The sequence below is a fragment of the Choloepus didactylus genome, chromosome 2, assembly GCF_015220235.1.
Source record: "Choloepus didactylus isolate mChoDid1 chromosome 2, mChoDid1.pri, whole genome shotgun sequence".
In the NCBI taxonomy this organism is placed as follows: Eukaryota; Metazoa; Chordata; class Mammalia; order Pilosa; family Megalonychidae; genus Choloepus; species Choloepus didactylus.
Genome location: NC_051308.1, coordinates 227,135,036 through 227,158,906, shown reverse-complemented (window position 1 = coordinate 227,158,906; position 23,871 = coordinate 227,135,036). Strand labels below are relative to the sequence as shown.

The 23,871-nt window shown below is 37.6% G+C and overlaps 1 protein-coding gene across 1 annotated transcript in view; it reads left to right on the top strand.

The window, feature by feature from the left end:
* Nucleotides 1-23,871, top strand: part of KDM1A (lysine demethylase 1A) — a 103,365-nt gene that overhangs the window by 31,442 nt on the left and 48,052 nt on the right. Inside the window, 1 exon segment of the mRNA XM_037828233.1 lies at nucleotides 19,325-19,384. Within this exon segment, the coding sequence (XP_037684161.1) occupies nucleotides 19,325-19,384 (60 nt within the window).

The following is a 23,871-nucleotide window of genomic DNA, read 5'->3' as shown; positions in this document are numbered from 1 at the left end:
TATTTGTTGTAGCCCATTCTCAATAACATGTCACTTATGAAATAGGACATTCTTTAAGCCTCTGGAACTGTTAGCTTTATATATATATATATATAACTTTTAAAATAAAATTTTGATATTTAACCTGTAATGTTAAGTCATGGGAGGAATGGCAAATCTTGCTTGGTACTTTCTAATACGCGCATTTTTCTGTCCTCAGAGAATTACATATTCAAAACCCAACTGAGATGTAACAAACGTTAAAATTTTGCCATATTTGTTGATACAAAAATTTTAAACATTTGAAGATAGGATTGAAGTTTTTTTTTTTGTTTGTTTGTTTGTTTGTTTTTGCATATTCTGATATTGAAGATAGAAGGAAGTTTATCTTCCCCATAGAATTGTAGCCCCAAGGCATGTTAAGCAGCCTCTAATCTTAATAGTCTGGGAAGATGTGGCTAGCCAGAGTTCTGAGAAACTTGCCTGAGCAGGAAGGGGTATTAATTTTGTTAGGAAACTCATTTATGGTTATCAGTTGTGTAAAGTTAAAATGGTCTTTTAAATAGGAGTTCCAGAATAAGGTTTAATGCTGTTCTTTTTTAAAACTGTTGAATAACTAGAAAAGTAAGCCTCGTTGTTAACCACTCCCTTTAAACTTGATAGTCGGATGTCTTCATTTTTCTATGCTGCTATCACAAATGCCACAAACTGGTTTTGGCTTAAACAAATTTATTGGCTCATGGTTTCAGAAACTAGAATTCTTGCTTCCTCCTGGGGGATAGTAGTCTTCTGGCTGGCCAGCAATCCTTGGGTTCCTTGGCTTTTGGAGATGTCATGGAGATGTCCTCTCCTTTTCTTCCATGTTACTGTTGACTTCTGGCTTCAGGCTCCTCTCCATGGCTTTCTCTATGTCTGAATTTCTTCTGTTTATGAAGGACTCCAGAAATCCGGATAAGACCCATCCTCATTCACTAGACCACAGCTTACCTAAAAATAGCACCTTTAAGAGATCCTATCTGCAGTGGGTTCACATCCACAGAAATGCAGATTAAAATTAAGAATATCTTAATTGGAGTACATAATTCAATTCACCACAGTGGGCAACATAACATAGCATGTATCTGAATTGTAGGCTTTCATTGTAACATTTTGAAAAGGGAACTATAAAACAAGGTTTCACAGGAAAGTAAGTGAGGATTAGGAAAATCCCTGCTAATGGAATGTGGAAATAATGAGAAATAACATGAAAAAAAATTTCTTCTTTCCATTAACTTCTAAAAGCTTTGCTTTCCTTCCTAGCTCATTAGACTTTTACTTTCTTTTGTATGGGATCCCTGCTACTGAGCTGCTTATTTCTGCCCCAGTTTTGAGTCTTCAGGCAGAAATCAGCAGTGCTACTGCTTCTCCAGGGGTGCAATTGGAGAAGTTCCAGGCAGGAATCATTTTCTTCCTTTCTAGACCTTGAGAAGGCTGTTTTATATATTTTCAGTATTTAACTGGCAGTGTAACCCTGGGATTCCTGCTTTAGTAGGAACCCATAAATTACATTTTGGATGATTTTGTTGGAGAGTACTGAACAGTGGTAGCAATGTGAAAAAGCTTCTGTAGTGTCCCTCAAAGGAACCTTGAGTCTTTCCCTTCAGGCTAGTTTAGTCTACCTCTGTGAACCCAATTTACTTTACTTTGCATTTCTTTTAACTGCTATAGATCATTCATTCCTCTGCCAAGAGCCATAATCAAAAAGTTAGCAGGAAGAGATGCATGAAGAGTGGTATACTTGAACAGTGTTTTTAAGCCACCTTTCTCTACAGGGAGGACAGGAAGGCAGCATGAAGTGGTGATGGTTACTAATAACTTACTGTTTTGAATCTTATTTTTCCTTCATGGTATTTGTCTACATTGACCAATTCCTTTTGGTCACAGTCAAAACTGACTTCTCATGCTTGTGAGATTAATCATACATTTACAACTACTTTGAACTCTTAGCCTATTATTACCTCCATCCTATTTTAAAAGTCTTTTAGACCTCTGGGTTCTTACCTCTGGGTTCTATTCTTTAATTTCCAACCATCTTTAGAACATTTCCATTTAATTTCACTCCACTATCTCTCAAATTTTCTGTTTTGTCTGTTGCATTACCACTCTCCTGAACTTAAAACCTTTGAATCATTTTGAAAGTCCTTTATTCCTTTTATCAAATCTGTTGTAAAGTCATGTTTCTTCCTGTGCCGTTTCTTCCTCTGCACAGCCTCTTTGATTTGTAATGCCTTAACCATTTTCACTGTCATCGTATTCTAGTAGATTTCACTTCACATGTAAATTATTTCAGTAGTCTTTCATTTGGATCTCCTTTCTCTAGGTCACCTTTCCCCTCTAATCCATCTGTACGAAGGGACCAGATTAATTTAAAATATCACTTGCTGTGCTGCTCTCCTGCCAAAAATCATGCCATTTCCCTCCATTACTATTAAGATCAAGTTTAGGTTTTGACCCTGAAGGTGGCCCATTTTACCTATGCCACTTGATCTCCTGTTGCTCTCTGGACCATCTCCTTCATTAAGGCAGGGTGCTGTGGAGTCTTCTGCGCATACCCTGTGTCTGTTTTTCTCCTTTCCTTTGTCCATGTTCTTCTGGACCACAGTAGTGATTTTGTTGCCTTCCAATCTAGTCAGATCTCTCTGGACTTGTTCAGAAAAGCTTTCCTATATTCTCCAAGTCTGCATTAGCTTCTTGTTTCCTAAAACAATTTCTTTGTGGATATTAGGACTCATTATGTATTTTTCTTTTGTATTTGTGCTTAGTGGTTTTTGGATGAGTAGTAAACATTGAATTAGTGAGATTATTGAGTAAGGAAAAACTAATATGTTAACACAGTAGACATGTAAGTGTTCAAAGATGGTTTTAACTTTTTGGAATGTTTTTTTCCCTGCCCATTTATCAGGTTTGGTTGAAATCTATAGGTTAGTAGTTGCTTTTTAAATTTGGCCACTTTTATAAATTGATCTTCTAGTTAAAAATCATTTTAAAAATTTCAGAATGCTTACAAAAGTTATCAGTTGGAATGTCATTCTAAGAAATTAAATGGTCAAAATATGAATCTGTTGGTCAGTATATCCCTGGGAACAACAAGCCAGTAATTCTCACCTCCATACTTCCAGATAAAGGTATTTGAAAGTCATCATGGGCCTCCTTTTCAAATTTTGAGAAGAGTGGTCCCTTCAGGATTTGAATCAAGATGGGAAAATATACAGTAGTATTTGTGACTATAGCTAAAATGTGCTTTATTGTTATTCAGGAATGACTTACTAGATGACAGCTGAGAGACTGCCTTATAAGATAAACCAAAAAGATTCCTTTTTAATGGTTTGCTAAAGCTGATGAAATGCAAAATACCAGAAATAGACTGGCTTTTAACAGTAGAGATTTATTAGCTTACAAATTTACAGTCCAAGGCCGTTAAAATGTCCCAATTAAGGCATCAACAGGATGATACCTTCTCTGAAGACCAGTTACCGGTGAGCTTGGGCTCCTCTGTCAGATAGTAAGGCGCAACATGGCTGGTCCTTCTCTCCCTGGTTTCATTGCTTCCAGCTTCTGGATTCAGTGGCTTCCTCTCAGCTTCTCTGGGGCTTTTTCTGGGAGTTTCCCTTAATTTCATCTCTTAGTTTCTGTATGTGTTTTTTCCCTCTTATACAGGACTCCAGTACAAGGATTAAGCCCTACCTTGAATGAGGTGGGTCATATCTCTATTGAAATAACTAATCAAAATGTCCCACCCACAATAGATCTACACTCACAGGAATGGCTTGAAAGAACATGACCTTTTCTGGGGTACATACAGCCTCCAACCTACCATAATATCTTATTCCTTTAGTTAGTTTTAAGTTCTTTTTTTTTTCCTTAATTTTTTATTTTGAAATACTTTCAAACTTACAGGACAGTTAAAAATAATACATACCCTATAAAGAGAACTCCTCCATACCTAGATCCACTGGTTTTAACATTTTGCCACGTTTGCCATATTAGTTTTTCTATCCATCCATCCATGTGACTTTTTGTCAGTCCCATTTCTGAATACTTGATTGTAGGTTGTATATATCATGTTCTTTGAACACTTATTACTCCTATGTACATTTCCTGAGAAAAAGGATTTTCACTTAAGGAATCTCCCCTAAGCACAGTTACCAAGTTAAAAAAAATTTAACATTGATATAAAGCTTACAGTGTATATTTCAGTGTTTTCATATGTCCCAATCATGTCTCTTAGCCTTTTCTCCTTTCTTGCTTGATCCCACGTGGGATCATGTTTTACATTTAATTGTCATTGTCTCTTGAGTTCCTTCTTTTTTCTTTTTTAAATTGTGGGTACATATATACAACATAAACTCATGCATCTCAACCACTGTCAAGCTTGTAATTCAAAGGGATTAATCACATTCACTATATTGCAGTATCCTCACCACCTTCTATTACTGCAGCCTTCCCATTTCCCCAAACAGAAACCCTATACCAATTTTGCATTAACTCCCTTATCTCCCTGCCCCCAGCCCAGCAACCTGTAGTCTAATTTCTGTCTCTGTGAGCTTGCATATTCTGATTTCTTTTTCTTTTTCTTTTTTTTTTTTTTGGTGGTTACTCTAGGACTTAAATTTAACATTCTAAATCTATAACAGGATCATTTGCTTTGATACCAACTTAACTTCAATTGTACATATAAACTATGTTTCGATAACCTTCCATTCCCCCCTTCCATCTTTATGTAGTTCTGGTGACAGATTACATGTTTATACATTATGAGTTCAAAACCACTGATTTATCATTACATGTTATGCATTTGCTTTTTAAATCCTGTTGGAAGTTGAAAGTGGAGTTACCAACCAAAAATACAGTAGTACTGACATTTATATTTACCCCTATTGTTACCCTTACTGAAGATCTTTATTTCTTCATGCGATTTTGATCTGTTGTCTATCGTCCTTTCCTTTCAGCCTGCAGAACTCTCTCTAGCATACCTTGTAGGGCTGGTCTAGTGGTGACAACTCCCTTAGCTTTTTTTTTTTTTTTTTTTTTTTTGTCATTACATTTTATTCATTGCCTTTAAAATCCTGTAGGAAGGGAAAAAATGGGGTTACCACCCAAAAATAAAATAGTACTGGCATTTATATATGCCCATGTTATTATCTTCACTGGAGATCTTTATTTCTCCATGCAGCTTCAATCTATTGTCTATTGTCCTTTCCTTTCAACATGCAGAACTCTCTTTATTTTATTTTATTTTTTTTTATCTTCATTTTATTGAGATATATTCACATACCACGCAGTCATACAAAACAAATCGTACTTTCGATTGTTTACAGTACCATTACATAGTGGTACATTCATCACCCAAATCAATCCCTGACACCTTCATTAGCACACACACAAAAATAACAAGAATAATAATTAGAGTGAAAAAGAGCAATTGAAGTAAAAAAGAACACTGGGTACCTTTGTCTGTTTCCTTCCCCTATTTTTCTACTCATCCATCCATAAACTAGACAAAGTGGAGTGTGGTCCTTATGGCTTTCCCAATCCCATTGTCACCCCTCATAAGCTACATTTTTATACAACTGTCTTCGAGATTCATGGGTTCTGGGTTGCAGTTTGATAGTTTCAGGTATCCACCACCAGCTACCTCAATTCTTTAGAACCTAAAAAGGGTTGTCTAAAGTGTGCATAAGAGTGCCCACCAGAGTGACCTCTCGGCTCCTTTTGGAATCTCTCTGCCACTGAAGCTTATTTCATTTCCTTTCACATCCCCCTTTTGGTCAAGAAGATCTTCTCCGTCCCACGATGCCAGGTCTACATTCCTCTCCGGGAGTCATATTCCACGTTGCCAGGGAGATTCACTCCCCTGGGTGTCTGATCCCACGTAGGGGGGAGGGCAGTGATTTCACCTTTCAAGTTGGCTTAGCTAGAGAGACAGGGCCACATCTGAGCAACAAAGAGGCATTCGGGAGGAGGCTCTTAGGCACAATTATAGGGAGGCCTAGCCTCTCCTTTGCAGCAACCGTCTTCCCAAGGGTAAAACCTACGGTAGAGGGCTCAACTCATCAAACCACCAGTCCCCTATGTCTGTGGTCATGTTAGCAACCATGGAGGTGGGGTAGGCCAATACCCCTGCATTCTCCACAGGCTCCTCAAGGGGGCACTACATCTTTTTTTTTTCCTTGTTTTTCTTTTTTTTTTCTTTTTTTTAACTTTCCCTTCTTTTTTAAATCAACTGTATGAAAAAAAAGTTAAAAAGAAAACAAACATACAATAAAAGAACATTTCAAAGAGACCATAACAAGGGAGTAAGAAAAAGACAACTAACCTAAGATAACTGCTTAACTTCCAACATGTTCCTACTTTACCCCAAGAAAGTTACATAATATAGCAACATTTCTGTGAACTTGCTCCTACTATATCCATCAGAAATCAACAGACCATAGTCATTCCTGGGCATCCCCAGAACGCCAAACAGCCCATCTGCTCTTCTTGGATTATTGTTCCCCCTTCCTTAATTGCTCTCTATTGCTAGTTCCCCTACATTCTACATTATAAACCATTTGTTTTACATTTTTCAAAGTTCACATTAGTGGTAGCATATAATATTTCTATTTTTGTGCCTGGCTTATTTCGCTCAGCATTATGTCTTCAAGGTTCATCCATGTTGTCATATGTTTCACGAGATCGTTCCTTCTTACTGCCGCGTAGTATTCCATCGTGTGTATATACCACATTTTCTTTATCCACTCATCTGTTGAAGGACATTTGGGTTGTTTCCATCTCTTGGCAATTGTGAATAATGCTGCTATGAACATTGGCGTGCAGATATCTGTTCGTGTCACTGCTTTCCGACCTTCCGGGTATATACCGAGAAGTGCAATCGCTGGATCGAATGGTAGCTCAATATCTAGTTTTCTGAGGAACTGCCAGACTGACTTCCAGAGTGGCTGAACCATTATACAGTCCCACCAACAATGAATAAGAGTTCCAATTTCTCCACATCCCCTCCAGCATTTGTAGTTTCCTGTTTGTTTAATGGCAGCCATTCTAACCGGTATTAGATGGTATCTCATTGTGGTCTTAATTTGCATCTCTCTAATAGCTAGTGAAGCTGAACATTTTTTCATGTGTTTCTTGGCCATTTGTATTTCCTCTTCAGAGAACTGTCTTTTCATATCTTTTGCCCGTTTTATAATTGGGCCGACTGTACTATTGTCATTGAGTTGTAGGATTTCTTTATATATGCAAGATATCAGTCTTTTGTCAGATACATGGTTTCCAAAAATTTTTTCCCATTGAGTTGGCTGCCTCTTTACCTTTTTGAGAAATTCCTTTGAGGTGCAGAAACTTCTAAGCTTGAGGAGTTCCCATTTATCTATTTTCTCTTTTGTTGCTTGTGCTTTGGGTGTAAAGTCTAAGAAGTGGCCGCCTAATACAAGGTCTTGAAGATGGTTTCCTACATTATCTTCTAGGAGTTTTATGGTACTTTCTTTTATATTGAGATCTTTGGTCCATTTTGAGTTAATTTTTGTGTAGGGGGTGAGGTAGGGGTCCTCTTTCATTCTTTTTTTTTTTTTTTTTTTTTTTTTTTTTTCTCGTTTTTTTTTTTTTTTTATTTTTTTTTATTTTTAAATCATCATTTTATTGAGATATATTCACATACCACGCAGTCATACAAAAACAAATTGTACTTTCGATTGTTTACAGTACCATTACATAGTTGTACATTCATCACCTAAATCAATCCCTGACACCTTCATTAGCACACACACAAAAATAACAAGAATAATAATTAGTGTGAAAAAGAGCAATTGAAGTGAAAAAGAACACTGGGTACCTTTGTCTGTTTCTTTGCTTCCCCTACTTTTCTACACATCCATCCATAAACTAGACAAAGTGGAGTTTGGTCCTTATGGCATTCCCAATCCCACTGTCACCCCTCATAAGCTACATTTTTATACAACTGTCTTCGAGATTCATGGGTTCTGGGTTGTAGTTTAATAGTTTCAGGTATCCACCACCAGCTACCCCAATTCTTTAGAACCTAAAAAAGGTTGTCTAAAGTGTGCGTAAGAGTGCCCACCAGAGTGATCTCTCGGCTCGTTTTGGAATCTCTCTGCCACTGAAGCTTATTTCATTTCCTTTCACATCCCCCTTTTGGTCAAGAAGATGTTCTCCATCCCACGATGCCGGGTCTACATTCCTCCCCGGGAGTCATATTCCACGTTGCCAGGGAGATTCACTTCCCTGGGTGTCTGATCCCACGTAGGGGGGAGGGCAGTGATTTCACCTTTCAAGTTGGCTTAGCCAGAGAGAGAGGGCCACATCTGAGCAACAAAGAGGCATTCAGGAGGAGACTCTTAGGCACAAATACAGGGAGGCCTAGCCTCTCCTTTGCAGCAACTGTCTTCCCAAGGGTAAAACTTATGGTAGAGGGCTCAACCCATCAAACCACCAGTCCCCTATGTCTGTGGCCATGTCAGCAACCCTGGAGGTGGGGCAGGCAAATACCCCTGCATTCTCCACAGGCTCCCCAAGGGGGCACTACATATTTTTTTTTTTTTTTTCCTTGTTTGTCTTTTTTCTTTTTCTTTTTTTTTTTTTTTAACTTTCCCTTCTTTTTTAAATCAACTGTATGAAAAAAAAAGTTAAAAAGAAAACAAACATACAATAAAAGAACATTTCAAAGAGACCATAACAAGGGAGTAAGAAAAAGACAACTAACCTAAGATAACTGCTTAACTTCCAACATGTTCCTACTTTACCCCAAGAAAGTTACATAATATAGCAACATTTCAGTGAACTTGTTCCTACTACATCCATCAGAAATTAACAGACCATAGTCATTTCTGGGCATCCCCAGAACGTTAAATAGCTTATCTGTTCTTCTTTGATTATTGTTCCCCCTTCCTTAATTGCTCTCTACTGCTAGTTCCCCTACATTCTACCTTATAAACCATTTGTTTTACATTTTTCAAAGTTCACATTAGTGGTAGCATATAATATTTCTCTTTTTGTGCCTGGCTTATTTCGCTCAGCATTATGTCTTCAAGGTTCATCCATGTTGTCATATGTTTCCCCAGATCGTTCCTTCTTACTGCCGCGTAGTATTCCATCGTGTGTATATACCACATTTTATTTATCCACTCATCTGTTGAAGGACATTTGGGTTGTTTCCATCTCTTGGCAATTGTGAATAATGCTGCTATGAACATGGCGTGCAGATATCTGTTCGTGTCACTGCTTTCCGATCTTCCGGGTATATACCGAGAAGTGCAATCGCTGGATCGAATGGTAGCTCTATATCTAGTTTTCTAAGGAACTGCCAGACTGACTTCCAGAGTGGCTGAACCATTATACAGTCCCACCAACAATGAATAAGAGTTCCAATTTCTCCACATCCCCTCCAGCATTTGTAGTTTCCTGTTTGTTTAATGGCAGCCATTCTAACCGGTGTTAGATGGTATCTCATTGTGGTCTTAATTTGCATCTCTCTAATAGCTAGTGAAGCTGAACATTTTTTCATGTGTTTCTTGGCCATTTGTATTTCCTCTTCAGAGAACTGTCTTTTCATATCTTTTGCCCATTTTATAATTGGGCTGTCTGTACTATTGTCATTGAGTTGTAGGATTTCTTTATATATGCAAGATATCAGTCTTTTGTCAGATACATGGTTTCCAAAAATTTTTTCCCATTGAGTTGGCTGCCTCTTTACCTTTTTGAGAAATTCCTTTGAGGTGCAGAAACTTCTAAGCTTGAGGAGTTCCCATTTATCTATTTTCTCTTTTGTTGCTTGTGCTTTGGGTGTAAAGTCTAGGAAGTGGCCGCCTAATACAAGGTCTTGAAGATGTTTTCCTACATTATCTTCTAGGAGTTTTATGGTACTTTCTTTTATATTGAGATCTTTGGTCCATTTTGAGTTAATTTTTGTGTAGGGGGTGAGGTAGGGGTCCTCTTTCATTCTTTTGGATATGGATATCCAACTCTCCCAGCCCCATTTGTTTGAAAAGACCATTATGGCTCAGTTCGGTGACTTTGGGGGCCTTATCAAAGATCAGTCGGCCATAGATCTGAGGGTCTATCTCTGAATTCTCAATTCGATTCCATTGATCTATATGTCTATCTTTGTGCCAGTACCATGCTGTTTTGGCAACTGTGGCTTTATAATAAGCTTCAAAGTCAGGGAGTGTAAGTCCTCCCACTTCGTTTTTCTTTTTTAGAGTGTCTTTAGCAATTCGAGGCATCTTCCCTTTCCAAATAAATTTGATAACTAGCTTTTCCAAGTCTGCAAAGTAGGTTGTTGGAATTTTGATTGGGATTGCATTGAATCTGTAGATGAGTTTGGGTTAGAATTGACATCTTAATGACATTTAGTCTTCCTATCCATGAACATGGAATATTTTTCCATCTTTTAAGGTCCCCTTCTATTTCTTTTAGTAGAGTTATGTAGTTTTCTTTGTATAGGTCTTTGACATCTTTCGTTAAGTTTATTCCTAGGTACTTGATTTTTTTAGTTGCTATTGAAAATGGTATCTTTTTCTTGAGTGTCTCTTCAGTTTGTTCATTTCTAGCATATAGAAACATTACTGACTTATGTGCATTAATCTTGTATCCTGCTACTTTGCTAAATTTGTTTATTAGCTCTAGTAGGTGTATCGTCGATTTCTCAGGGTTTTCTAGATATAAGATCATATCATCTGCAAACAATGACAGTTTTACTTCTTCTTTTCCAATTTGGATGCCTTTTATTTCTTTGTCTTGCCGGATTGCCCTGGCTAGCACTTCCAGCACAATGTTGAATAACAGTGGTGACAGCGGGCATCCTTGTCTTGTTCCTGATCTTAGAGGGAAGGCTTTCAGTCTCTCACCATTGAGTACTATGCTGGCTGTGGGTTTTTCATATATGCTCTTTATCATGTTGAGGAAGTTTCCTTCAATTCCTACCTTTTGAAGTGTTTTTATCAAAAACGGATGTTGGATTTTGTCAAATGCTTTTTCAGCATCTATTGAGATGATCAATTGATTTTTCCCTTTCGAGTTTTTAATGTGTTGTAATACATTGATTGTTTTTCTTATGTTGAACCATCCTTGCATGCCTGGAATGAACCCCACTTGGTCATGGTGTATGATTTTTTTAATGTGTCTTTGGATTCGATTTGCAAGTATTTTGTTGAGGATTTTTGCATCTATATTCATTAGGGAGATTGGCCGGTAGTTTTCCTTTTTTGTAGCATCTTTGCCTGGTTTTGGTATTAGATTGATGTTAGCTTCATAAAATGAGTTAGGTAGTGTTCCATTTTTTTCAATGTTTTGAAAGAGTTTGAGTAAGATTGGTGTCAGTTCTTTCTGGAAAGTTTGGTAGAATTCCCCTGTGAAGCCATCTGGCCCTGGGCATTTATTTGTGGGAAGATTTTTGATGACTGATTGGATCTCTTTGCTTGTGATGGGTTGGTTGAGGTCTTCTATTTCTTCTCTGGTCAGTCTAGGTTGTTCATATGTTTCCAGGAAATTGTCCATTTCCTCTACATTATCCAGTTTGTTGCCATACAGTTGTTCATAATATCCTCTTATAATTTTTTTAATTTCTTCAGGATCTGCAGTTATGTTACCTTTTTCATTCATTATTTTGTTTATATGGGTCTTCTCTCTTTTTGATTTTGTCAGTCTAGCTAGGGGCTTGTCAATCTTGTTGATCTTCTCAAAGAACCAACTTTTGGTGATATTTATCCTTTCTATTGTTTTTTTGTTCTCTATGTCATTTATTTCTGCTTTAATCCTTGTTATTTCTTTTCTTGTACTTGGTTTAGGATTGGTTTGCTGTTCATTTTCTAGCTTCTTCAGTTGATCCATTAGTTCTTTGATTTTGGCTCTTTCTTCCTTTTTAATATATGCGTTTAGTGCTATAAATTTCCCCCTTAGCACTGCTTTTGCTGCATCCCATAGGTTTTGGTATGTTGTGTTCTCATTTTCATTCGTCTCTATATATTTAGCAATTTCTCTTGCTATTTCTTCTTTAACCCACTGATTGTTAGGAGTGTGTTGTTTAACCTCCAGGTATTTGTGAATTTTCTAAGTCTCTGATGGTTATTGACTTCTAATTGTATTCCATTGTGGTCAGAGAATGTGCTTTGAATAATTTCAATCTTTTTAAATTTATTGAGGCTTGTTTTATGTCCCAGCATATGATCTATTCTGGAGAAAGATCCATGAGCACTAGAAAAGTATGTGTATCCTGGTGATTTGGGATGTAATGTCCTGTATATGTCTGTTAAATCTAATTCATTTATCAGATTGTTTAGGTTTTCAATTTCCTTATTGGTCTTCTGTCTGGTTGATCTATCTATAGGAGAGAGTGCTGTGTTGAAGTCTCCCACAATTATTGTGGAAACATCAATTGCTTCCTTTAGTTTTGCCAGTGTTTCTCTCATGTATTTTGTGGCACCTTGGTTGGGTGCATAGACATTTACGATTGTTATTTCTTCTTGCTGAATTGCCCCTTTTATTAGTACGTAGTGGCCTTCTTTGTCTCTCAAAACATCCCTGCATTTGAAGTCTATTTTATCTGAGATTAATATTGCTACACCTGCTTTCTTTTGGCTGTAGCTTGCATGAAATATTTTTTTCCATCCTTTCACTTTCAGTTTCTTTGTGTCCCTGTGTGTAAGATGAGTCTCTTGTATGCAACATATTGATGGTTCATTTTTTTTGATCCATTCTGCGAATCTATATCTTTTAATTGGGGAGTTTAATCCATTTACATTCAACGTTATAACCGTGAAGGCATTTCTTGAATCAGCCATCTTATCCTTTGGTTTATGTTTGTCATATTTTTCCCCTCTGTCTATTAATATCCTTTATTGTACCCATACCGAATCTCTTTAGTACTGAACCTTTCTCCAAGTCTCTCTGTCCTTTCTTTGTTCTCTGTCTGTAGGGCTCCCTTTAGTATCTCCAGTAGGGCAGGTCTCTTGTTAGCAAATTCTCTCAGCATTTCTTTGTCTGTGAAAAATTTAAGCTCTCCCTCAAATTTGAAGGAGAGCTTTGCTGGATAAAGTATTCTTGGCTGGAAATTTTTCTCACTCAGAATTTTAAATATATCGTGCCACTGCCTTCTTGCCTCCATGGTGGCTGCTGAGTAGTCACTACTTAGTTTTATGCTGTTTCCTTTGTATGTGGTGAATTGCTTTTCTCTTGCTGCTTTCAGAACTTGCTCCTTCTCTTCTGTGTTTGACAGTGTGATCAGTATATGTTTCGGAGTGGGTTTTTTTGGATTTATTCTATTTGGGGTTCGCTGAGCATTTATGATTTGTGTATTTATGTTGTTTAGAAGATTTGGGAAGTTTTCCCCAACAATTTCTTTGAATACTCTTCCTAGACCTTTACCCTTTTCTTCCCCTTCTGGGACACCAATGAGTCTTATATTTGGACGTTTCATATTATCTATCATATCCCTGAGGTCCATTTCGATTTTTTCAGTTTTTTTCCCCATTCTTTCTTTTATGTTTTCATTTTCCATTCTGTCATCTTCGAGGTCACTGATTCGTTGTTCAACTTCCTCTAGTCTTGTACTATGAGTGTCCAGAATCTTTTTAATTTGGTCAACAGTTTCTTTAATTTCCATAAGATCATCCATTTTTTTATTTAGTCTTGCAATGTCTTCTTTATGCTCTTCTAGAGTCTTCTTGATTTCCTTCATATCCCGTACTATGGTCTCATTGTTCATCTTTAGTTCTTTGAGTAGCTGCTCTAGGTGCTGTGTCTCTTCTTGTCTTTTGATTTGGGTGCTTGGGCTTGGGTTATCCATATCGTCTGTTTTTTTCATATGCTTTTTAATTTTCTGTTGTTTTTGGCCTCGTGGCATTTGCTGAACTTGATAGGGTTCTTTTAGGATTTGTAGACCAATTGAAGTCCTTATCTCTAATTTATCAGATCTACAGCTTCGTGGAGTACACTTTCTCTAACTAACCAGCAGGTGGCGTCCACGAGCCACCTGTTCTCCACAAGCCAGTTCTCCCCTGCTTAGCCTTTTTGGTGAGCGGGGGAGTGAGTCTTGTGGGGTCCAATTGGTGTACCAAGCTTGCGTGTGTAGTTGGTGTTGCCTGCCCTGTATATGGGGCGTGTTTCTGGGCAGTCAGGGAGGGGGGGGGGTGGCTCTAACAATCAAATCTCCCTGGTGATCCTAGAGTTTTAAAGCTGCTGCAATAGTCTAATCCTTCAGTTCAGTCCTGCCACAGTTTGTCTCTGCCACTGACCCACAAGTCCTTGGTATTGGCGTATGGCTCCTGAGACTTGCAAGTGGGCCCCTCTTCCAGGCCGTGCACCCCGGGTCCTCTGTTGAGGGATGACTGTGCTATGTCACAGGTGAGTGCCGTCCCCCCAGGGCAGTTCTGGGCTGCTGGGCTGTGTAGGGAGGCTCCCAGTCTGCCGAAATGATGGCTGAATGGGGCTTTGTTAATTCACACTGCTCTACCTTCCCAACTCTGGGACAATCAGCTGAGGTTGCCAGGAAGGCTAATGTCCACGCCCAGTTTTGTGGTGTGTGCCTGTTATTTGAAGCACTTCCGTGACACTGGGTTGTCTGGGGCAGTTCTGGGCTATGGGGCTGGCGATGGGCAGGAGTTTTTCCTGTCCACCAGGATGATGGCTGTGAGCGGACACCCCCCTTTTCTTGGGAAGTTGTGGTGTTTAGTGAATTTTCTCAGCCACTGGATTATTGCGTTTTGTCTCAGAGCTCTCCTAGTTCTGCTCTTGACTTGACCTGCCCAAATTGTAAGTCTTTGAAGCTTTCTGTATCGGGCTTCTTAGAGTAATTGTTTTAGAAAAAGAAAAAAGGATTTAAAAAAAAAAAAAAAAAAAAAGGGCCCTCCTCAGAGATCTAATGGGTTATTGAAATGCTAAAAGACAAAGCAACCAGGGCCATTAAGGAAAGGTCCACAGGGCAGAGAGATCAGCTTTTCTTCGGGATTTGCATATGTGCCTCAGGGCCTGAGCTCGGGCCTGAGCTCTGCCCTTCCCCTTTCTATGTCCACCAGAACTCCAAAAATCCTCCGCGTTTATTTTGGAGTTTTTCGTGTTGTTTTTTTTCTATGCCTGTCTCCTCTCTGCTGGGCTGGCTGCTCTCAGATTCTCTGGTGTCTTGTCTCCGTCTATCTATGGTTGGAGTTTGGATCAGCAGAATGAGTTTCCGATAAGGGCTGCCACTGCAGTTCTCCCTTCTCCTTCCCGGAGCTGACAGCCCCTCCTCCCATGGGACTGAGCCTGGCAGGGAGGGGCGCGGGTCCCCTGGCCGCAAAATCTTACAGATTTCGCTGATCTCAGCAGTTCCACGTTTTCATGACTGTTGTATGAAGTATGCCCAAAGTCAGATTGCTCTGTGGTGTCCAGTCCACGCAGTTCCTGGCTTTCTACCTACTTTCCTGGAGGAGTAACTAAAACATACAGCTCACCAGTCTGCCATCTTGCCCCGCCTTCCCTTAGCTTTTGTTTACTGGGAGTATCCTATTCACTCCCTCATTTTTGAAAGACAGTTTTTCCAGGTGCAGAATTCTTGGTTGAAATGTTTTGCTTTCAGCAGTTTAAATATGTCATCCCACTGCATTCTTGCTTCCATAATTTGATTGAGATTCTCTTGTACATGACATGTTGCTTCTTTCTTATGGCTTTCAGAATTCTCTCTTTGGCATTCGACAGTTTGATTAAAATGTGCTTCAATGTAACTTGGGTTTATTCTGTTTGGAGTTTGAGTGTCTTGGGCATGTATATTCCTATCTTTCGTTAAATTGGGGAAGTGTTCAGCCATTATTTCTCTGAATATTACACTCTGCCCCTTTCTCTTTCTTCTCCTTCTGGAACTCCACCAAATGCATATATTGGTATGCTTGATGGTATACCACAAGTTCCGCAGCCTCTGTTCACTTTTCTTCATTCTTCCTTCTGCTTCTCAGACCAGACGATTTCAGTTCTTCAAGTTCTCTGATTCTTTCTTCCATCAGCTTGAAACTGCTGTTGAACCCCTCTAAGGAACTTTTATTTTGTTATGATAGTCTTAAGCTCTGTTTAGTTCCTTTTCATGATTTCCATCTCCCTGTTGATAATCTGTTTGTGCTTATCATTTCCCTCATTTCCTTCAGTTCTTTGTCCATGTTTTCCTTTGGCTCTTTGAGCATATTTAGGACCATTATTTTTAAATATCTGTCTGGTATGTCCCAGGTTTATTCCTCATCATTGATAGTTCCTAGCTTTGAGCTTCTCTTTTGTCTGGGCCATTGCTTCCTCTTTCTTTGTATGCTTTGTAACCTTTTGTTGAAATCTCGTCTTTTGATATTTTAATGTGTTATTGCTGGAATTTAGACTCTGAGGCTTCTGTTCCTTAAGCTTGTATCCAGTTATTGTTATGGCAGAGCTTTCCTTGAATGCCAGGAACTAACCACAAAAAAAAGAAGGAAAAAATGAACACGTCTTTCCCAGTTTTTCCAGATTGATCTTTGCAAGTGCCCTCCTTCAGAATTTACCCATACAATGAGTTTAGAGAATATTTTCAGGCCAAAGTGTAGTGGCCACCCTGATCCTTGCTGTACATGTCTTGTCTTGGACATGGGCATGTGCATGTAGCTCTAGGAATTTCCCCATTTATATGGTTCTGAATGTGTCTTCTTCCTAGGAAAGTTTCCTCACAGTCCCAGGCACTGCACTGTATGTCATACAGCCAGTAATCCCTTGCCCTAGGCAGCACAACTTGATTGCTGGCCCACAGCATTCTGTAGGACAGCCATGTGAACTGCCTTCCACAAGCAGAGCAAGTTTTAGGAGCTCCTCAGGCCACTACAAGACACACTGGGCCAGACCTGCATGTTTCCAGTATTTGCACGAGGTTAACTCTGTTTTCTCCAGAACTGGGATTAGGGGTCCACACCGGGAACTGGAGCTGGTTCTGTGCTGAGCCAGTGAGGGGTCAGGGAGGGGCCAGCCAAGTTGCCCTGAGATCCTACCTTTTCTTGATTCCTTACTTGCCCTGTTACTGCACCTCTTTAACTGAGGAAGATGTTTCTGCCAGTTCTTGCTGGATGTTGAAAGCTTCTTTGAGGGGATGGACTCCTGAGTCATCTCACTCCTGTCTTCCTAAGTTTTAATACTTTTAAGTGCTTTTTTAGTTCTGTTTTCCGTCATTTCTTATGTTATTATATTGTTTATATCACCTGCTTGCTGTCCATATTTCTCTGCTTAAATATAATACTTTGGAGTTTCATTTCTTTTTTTACTTTTTGCTCTTATGAGGGGTCCCTTTACTAATCTTCTCGGGGTATAGAATATTTTCCGTATTTATCCTATATATTTTAATTTAAAGAAAACAATCTTTACAAGAGTCATGTTAATTCCTTTTTGCAGATGCTAGAGAGACAAGACTGCCCTATCTTGTTCTTTTGCTCTTGTTAACCTTTGAGCACATAAGGCGGGAGTAGGACATCATATTTCTATTAAGTACCATTGACTTAACAGAGAAAAAAATCAGTTGAGAGCCACCTGTAGAGGAAAACAAACTAATTAGCATATTATGTGACATGCAATGGGAGAAAAAGGAACATGATAGAAATAGAATAAAATATTTCAGACTTAATGGCTAGCTTGAAAGTGTTTTTTGTTTTCTTTTGTTTTTGTGGTGAGATGCCTTCATGATAAGAGATTGTTGCTTTGTCAAGGCAAGAACATAATTTGAGAAAAGAGCTCAATTATTTCTAATGCCTAGGTGTTATTCTTGGAAACTGTATTTATTTCACTGTTTTGAGTGTCGGCGTTCCCCACCCCCTGCCCCCCCCCCCCCCCAATTTGTTTCAAATACAGTTCAGTGTTCTCATCTAGTTTCTAGCTTGGTTTTATTCAGAACCAAACAAATAACAATTATATCTATTTTTTTTACTATGAAAAAGGTGTTGTTTTTTTTTTTTTTTTTGAATTCAAAAAGTTTTATGAACAAATCCAGATGTACTGTGAATGAACATTTCTGATTTAAACTTTAAGTAAAATTTAAAATGTAGGACCAGCTTTTTCAGGATTTACTAATTGGTGTCATTCTTTTCATAATTATTTGCCCTTTTCCAGGGATTGTAAACAACGTATCGTACACTTTGTGCCTTGTTTGAAAAGAAGAACCTTCTAGAATCGGAAGAAGAGCATAGTGAAATAATTTTAGAATGAGATTCTATTCTGCCTTCAAAGCAGAGCATACAGTGCAGTAACACATTCTAATGTCATTGTCCAAAATTATTTCTTACATCTAAATACCCAATCCTGTCCTTTATATACCTGAAGATGAAGATGTCATTTTTAAGTCTGTCAGACCTTGGAGCATTCTTCTAGTAAGGGGATTGTGTTAGTTTCATATTTCATATCTTCAAAACTTCATGCTAGTTTTTCCATAGCGTTCAAGGTGCCTAGATGCATAAAGGGGATCACAGCATCTATCTTTGTAATCCATTTTGGAAGTGTCTAGATAACGATCTATCCTGACTTTTTCAGATTGAACTTTCAAGCTTTGATACTTTCTTTGAAATTATTTCTACACATTAGTCAACAAAGAAAATTTCTTAGCAAAGTTTGTGTGACTTGAGGTAGAAACTTCCCCAAGATCTTGTTTGTTTCCTCCTGCCCCTCAGTTTTTTCTCTGCCTACAGTACTTGGCATATGACTGCAGGGTATGCTAAAGTGTATTCCAAAGTTCTGTTGAGGAAGAACTGGTATATTCAGCTCTGGAGCTGTCTCTAGTATAGGTAGTAAATGAAACTTCTTTGGGAGCTGAATCTTTTAGTATGATCTCTGCCTTGAAGAAGAGAGAATTTTTCGTTAAAATTATCAGTCTTTTACTTGTCTAATATTTATTCTTTTTAGATAGAAAGTTAAAGATAAAAGGATATTGCACTGATACCGAATTGTTGCAACTCCATGTCCTAGAGCCCATTCCACATCCATTCTCAATTTAGCAATGAGTAGTAAAAGTCATCTGGAATCTGTTTTTTTTTCCACATCCACCCTTGACTATTAAATGAGGCTGACAGCAAGTATTTAGCGATTAGAAACGCTATGTACTTTTTTCCACTGCCTTTCAGCAAAAATCATGTGTGTAAAGTTGAAATTTCCTGACCAGAATTTGGAAGACTACGATGTGATTCCCTGGGCCTTGATTCCAGAAGAAGGAACTCTCTGAATATGGGTTTACTAGTTGGTGGTGAATTCATGAGTCGCCAACTACTAGGCCTTTATGTCCAGATATTATCTTAATTTATGGAGTAAGGTCCCTGAGTTCTCCTCTTTCCTTCCACAGGGCAAGCAGGAGGACTTCAAGACGACAGTTCTGGAGGGTATGGAGACGGCCAAGCATCAGGTGAGGGTGGCATTAGATGCTTGCCACTTAGTAGCAAGAGCCGCCAAGTCAGGGATTGATGCTTGCAGGTGTTTTTGGCTGTGGTATCCACGTTTTAGCCAGAAGCGCAGGGAAAATTTAACCCACGGAATAGAGTAGTATAATAGGAGAAAGTGTAGCCAGAAAAAGGGCAAGCAAAAGCTTCTGAAGTCCTCAGGCCGATCTCAGCCCTCCACTCTTCTTCATGTTTTTGAGATGGCGGGTACTTTACTCCCTAGCAGCCTTTGCAGTAAAAGTAAAGACAATATAAAATACAGACTTTAGGAATCATGGGACCTTTAACAAGAAATATAGCTGTATACACAGGATCTGCAGGCTTGAAAGTCTTTAAAAAAATAGGGCTGAAAGGCAGTATAAGCTTAGTCAGAAGAATTATGCAGGCAAGTGACATCTTTTAAAAAATGGTTCTTATGTGGTGATGGATACATTTTTTTCAAATAGCATTACATAGTTAATAATTTTTCTGTTTAAGCAATTTGTTTCTCACATGAAAATTATCTTTAAAATGAAGTCTGTTCAAAATACTCTTTCTTTTCAGACCAAGCAATATGAGATTTTTATCTGTAGGAAAAAGCAAAGGGGGTTAAGTGATTTATAGGGATCACCATCTGGAACAGTTAAAGTTTGTTCCAGTAATCCAAGGTAGCATGTCTGTCTGGATTTCATTGTTTGTTTCTTAAAGGATGTTTTGTGTGCTCCAGTGCTCAAAGCTGGATTATCTATATTTTGATAGAATCAGAGTAGGTGTTACTTTACTTCTAGAGTTTGTCGTTTTTCACCTGTTAAGACTACTTTCAAATGATTTGTCTATTGCAGTTGCATACAGCAGGTCCAGGGAGTTTTGTATTTTACTCTCTTGGATCAAAGATAGTTCAATGTTAATATAGACACTATAGTAATTAGGGCATCCAGGATATTAGAGGTAGATGTCTTTAAATAGTATCTCTAGGATTGAAGGTTGATAATCAGTACACTGTTATCTTAGAAGAGTTAAAATCTTCATTCAGAGTCTATATTTATGGCAGATAAACTTTCAAGAATGCTTTTCAACAATGATGCACAGTTAGAGCTTTCATGGGAACTGTTGAAGATCGGGGATGGCCTTTAGTGCTTTAATCTGGAAGAAAGAAATTGAGTTTTCTTGTTGCTTTTTGGTTTTGTTTTATTTTTATGTGAATGAATATTTGCTCCTTTGCTTAAGTAAACAGTAAAGGGGGTATTGCTGAAAGTGAAAGTAGACTTTCATATAAAACTTTGGTCCTACTGACTTAGTAGTAGAATATGACTTTTAAGTGTTTCCAGGAATGATGGTGACTGTTCTGAACCCTTCAAGATCTCTCTTCAGGTCTTGTCATGCTCAGAAACATGCATTTGTGAGATGATCAATCACAGTTAGAAATGAGTGGCTGTAAGTGATCGGCATTCTTCCCTTAATGAAGAAATGACCCCATCGGTATCTTGGGGCTAGGATCATATCTTGACTTCTTAAACTCTACATTAAGTTGGTGTATGCTTCCTAAATCTTAGCGCAGTAGGGGAACTTGAGGTCATCTGGTCCAGCTTCCTGCCTTCAAACAGTATCATATCACACCTATTTTCTGGAGTAGGACCTGAAACACAAAGATGTTAAATGATTTGACCAGGGATACACCAACAGTTGTGGAGGAGTGAGAACCCAGGGCTCTTACTTCTTAGTGCATGGACTATTCCTTATACCCTCCCTCATAGAATCATTTAAAATATGCATTTACCCTAAAAAATCAAAAGTAAAAAGCATAAGGAATCATATGATTCTGTTCTTTTTTTACTTTTTCTCTTCTCCTGCTACTTATTCTTTTTATTTTTATACCATTATAAGGATTAATGTGGTACATCTATAGTTCACTAATTTTAAGTAAAGTCTTTAGTATGTAGATCCCATCAGGTTTCTATTTTCATTCTTCAGCTAGAAATCTAGTTCTATTATACTTGATTTATTTTATAAAAAAAAAAATCAAAGACAAGCCACCCTCTTGGAGGCCTTCTTTTCTTCATTGGTAAATTTTAATCTCTATTATTTTAGTCAAGGTATTACCTGTATCACATCAGAATTGGGGGAGAATGATTTCACGGAATAGAGGGCTTAACCCCCCGCCACCCCACTCCGCACACACGCATACACACAACCTCTAGTTGACCTGAACAGAAGTGTCTAAATTATTCCCCTAAGTATTTATGTGTTTACTGTGTTTTCAAAGAAAGTGTTAGCCATTCAGTTCATTAGAAAGGGCAGTTCTACTTCAGCATGACTCTATTCTGAAAGATGATGCTGGAATTTCTTTGTGAATTGGTGAGCAAGGAGGAATTTGAACAGAGGGCAAGACAGGCATTTAGGCAATCTTAGGGCTTTTTAAAAATTTAGATAGCCGTCTTCTTTGAAACATTCTGTATGTATTTCCAGAATACCAGATTCCATTAAGTGCACACAAATCCCAAAGTAGGAAACTATTCCAGAACCAAGTGTAAATTGCTTTTGAATTATCTGTATTACTGCTGCCACCTTTTAATGAGGATATTATAGTCAACTGAATCTTTTTTTTTTTTTTTTTTTTTTAAGGTTTCTCCCTCTAAAGGAGAAACTAATGAATTTGATTACCACAGTGGGCTATATACTTTGGAAACATCCTATAAGAAGGACATTTTGGTTTAGCTTTTGAACAGTTTAGATTCCAAATTACCGTGTTTTTTCTTTTTTCATATAATGGTTAGGTTTTTATCTTGCACACTTTTCACCCTGTTTTTGATAATGATCTTTGTTCCTTGAAATAATAGTTTTCATCTCTAAGAACCAAAAGGAAGAATTTAATTACTGAGAGATTTTATAGATCATTTTTCATTTTTAACAGTTGATATCAGAGTATCTAAGAATAACTAGGTTTTTAGATGTTGTGTAAAAGATAAAGATGGAGAAGAATATGCCAAGTGCATGTGTGTCACAACTGGTTTTTAGCTTCTTTAATTCCTTTGGTTAAACTTTTGGTGTTTGGCTTAGAGATACTTTGAAACTGCCACATGATTTATATAAAACTGAATAAAAAGGAAAATAAAATTTATCAATTGTTATATACTCTTAAGATTCCGAAAGTTAGCCAACTATACTAGAGTCATTTTTTGATGATAAAAACACTTGCAGTGAGGAACCAAATGTAATATAAAATTCAGTGTTTTTCAACTTAGTTTTTCTGTCATTGAAAATAGTATTTCACAGTAGGATTGATGTTCAATGACCACTTAATTAAACGCATTGAAGATAATATAGCTAAGAAAGAACACTGCCCCTGTTTTTGGTGGGAAAAAGTGGAGTTTAATAGAGATAACTTATTTCTATGTTAATGGCATACATTCATGAAATACACCAAGAAGTAACCCATTAAGAGATATTTGGCTCAATACCCAGGATTAATGTATAGATAATGCTCCTTTTAATGTGAGATGTTTTTAGATTGGTTTTTGTTTAATTCGTTTGTTTATTTTGATGTGGGGTTAGCTATATAGTTCTATAAAATTTCACATTTCTCAAATAATCTATATCCCTGATAGTATTTCTTATTTTCTTGCCTTAATTTCATGCTCTTTCTGCAACAATATGGTTCTTACTGATTATGTTTTTCCTTAGGGAATAATTAATTGTCCTGACGGTGTTTAATTTTAGGTTGGGATTCATTAAACCTAAGGATTGTTGATCTGATATAGTAATGTGAAGCATAGTATTTGTGCTCTCATTACCTATTGTGGATGAACAGTCATTTCTCCTTGTCTCCAAGAACAGTCTTAATATATGGCCCATATTAACATTAGGTATTTTTTGCTTGATCCTTTTTAAGCATTACTCTTTCCCTACGAACTGTTTGCCATTTGGATGTCTTATTAGAGTAGCTATAATTTTCTAAATTACATCTTTACCTGCCTTGTTCTTTCTATTCTCCTAATCTTACTAATGCCTTTCCTTTAATTGTGCCTCCATTATCAGTGCTTCTAAGTTCTTTATGTGCTTAAAAATGATTAAATTATAGATATCTGGTGTTCATTTCATTATTTATATATAATTTAACAGTATGGAATTTTGAAACTCACTGATATTTTTATAGGCTGGTGTTTAAGTTCATTTTTACAAGGTGTTCTTAAAGATATATTTATATAAATTTTACTTGTAATATGTAGATAGTTAAGCATTTCTACTACTTCTGCCAGTAAAGGTAAAATACTTGCTTCTCTTATCATTGTTGTCTCCTTAATTGCTCTCACTGCTGTCAGCATTGAATTATGAGAACTAATGAATGGGACCATTGATGGGATCATGTATTTCCCACTGTTGATGATAAAATCTTAGTGTATTCATTATGTTCCCTGCTATAATCCTAAAAGAAGGCATGTAATTGTGTTTTTTACCTCATAGCCTTTTTTTACTC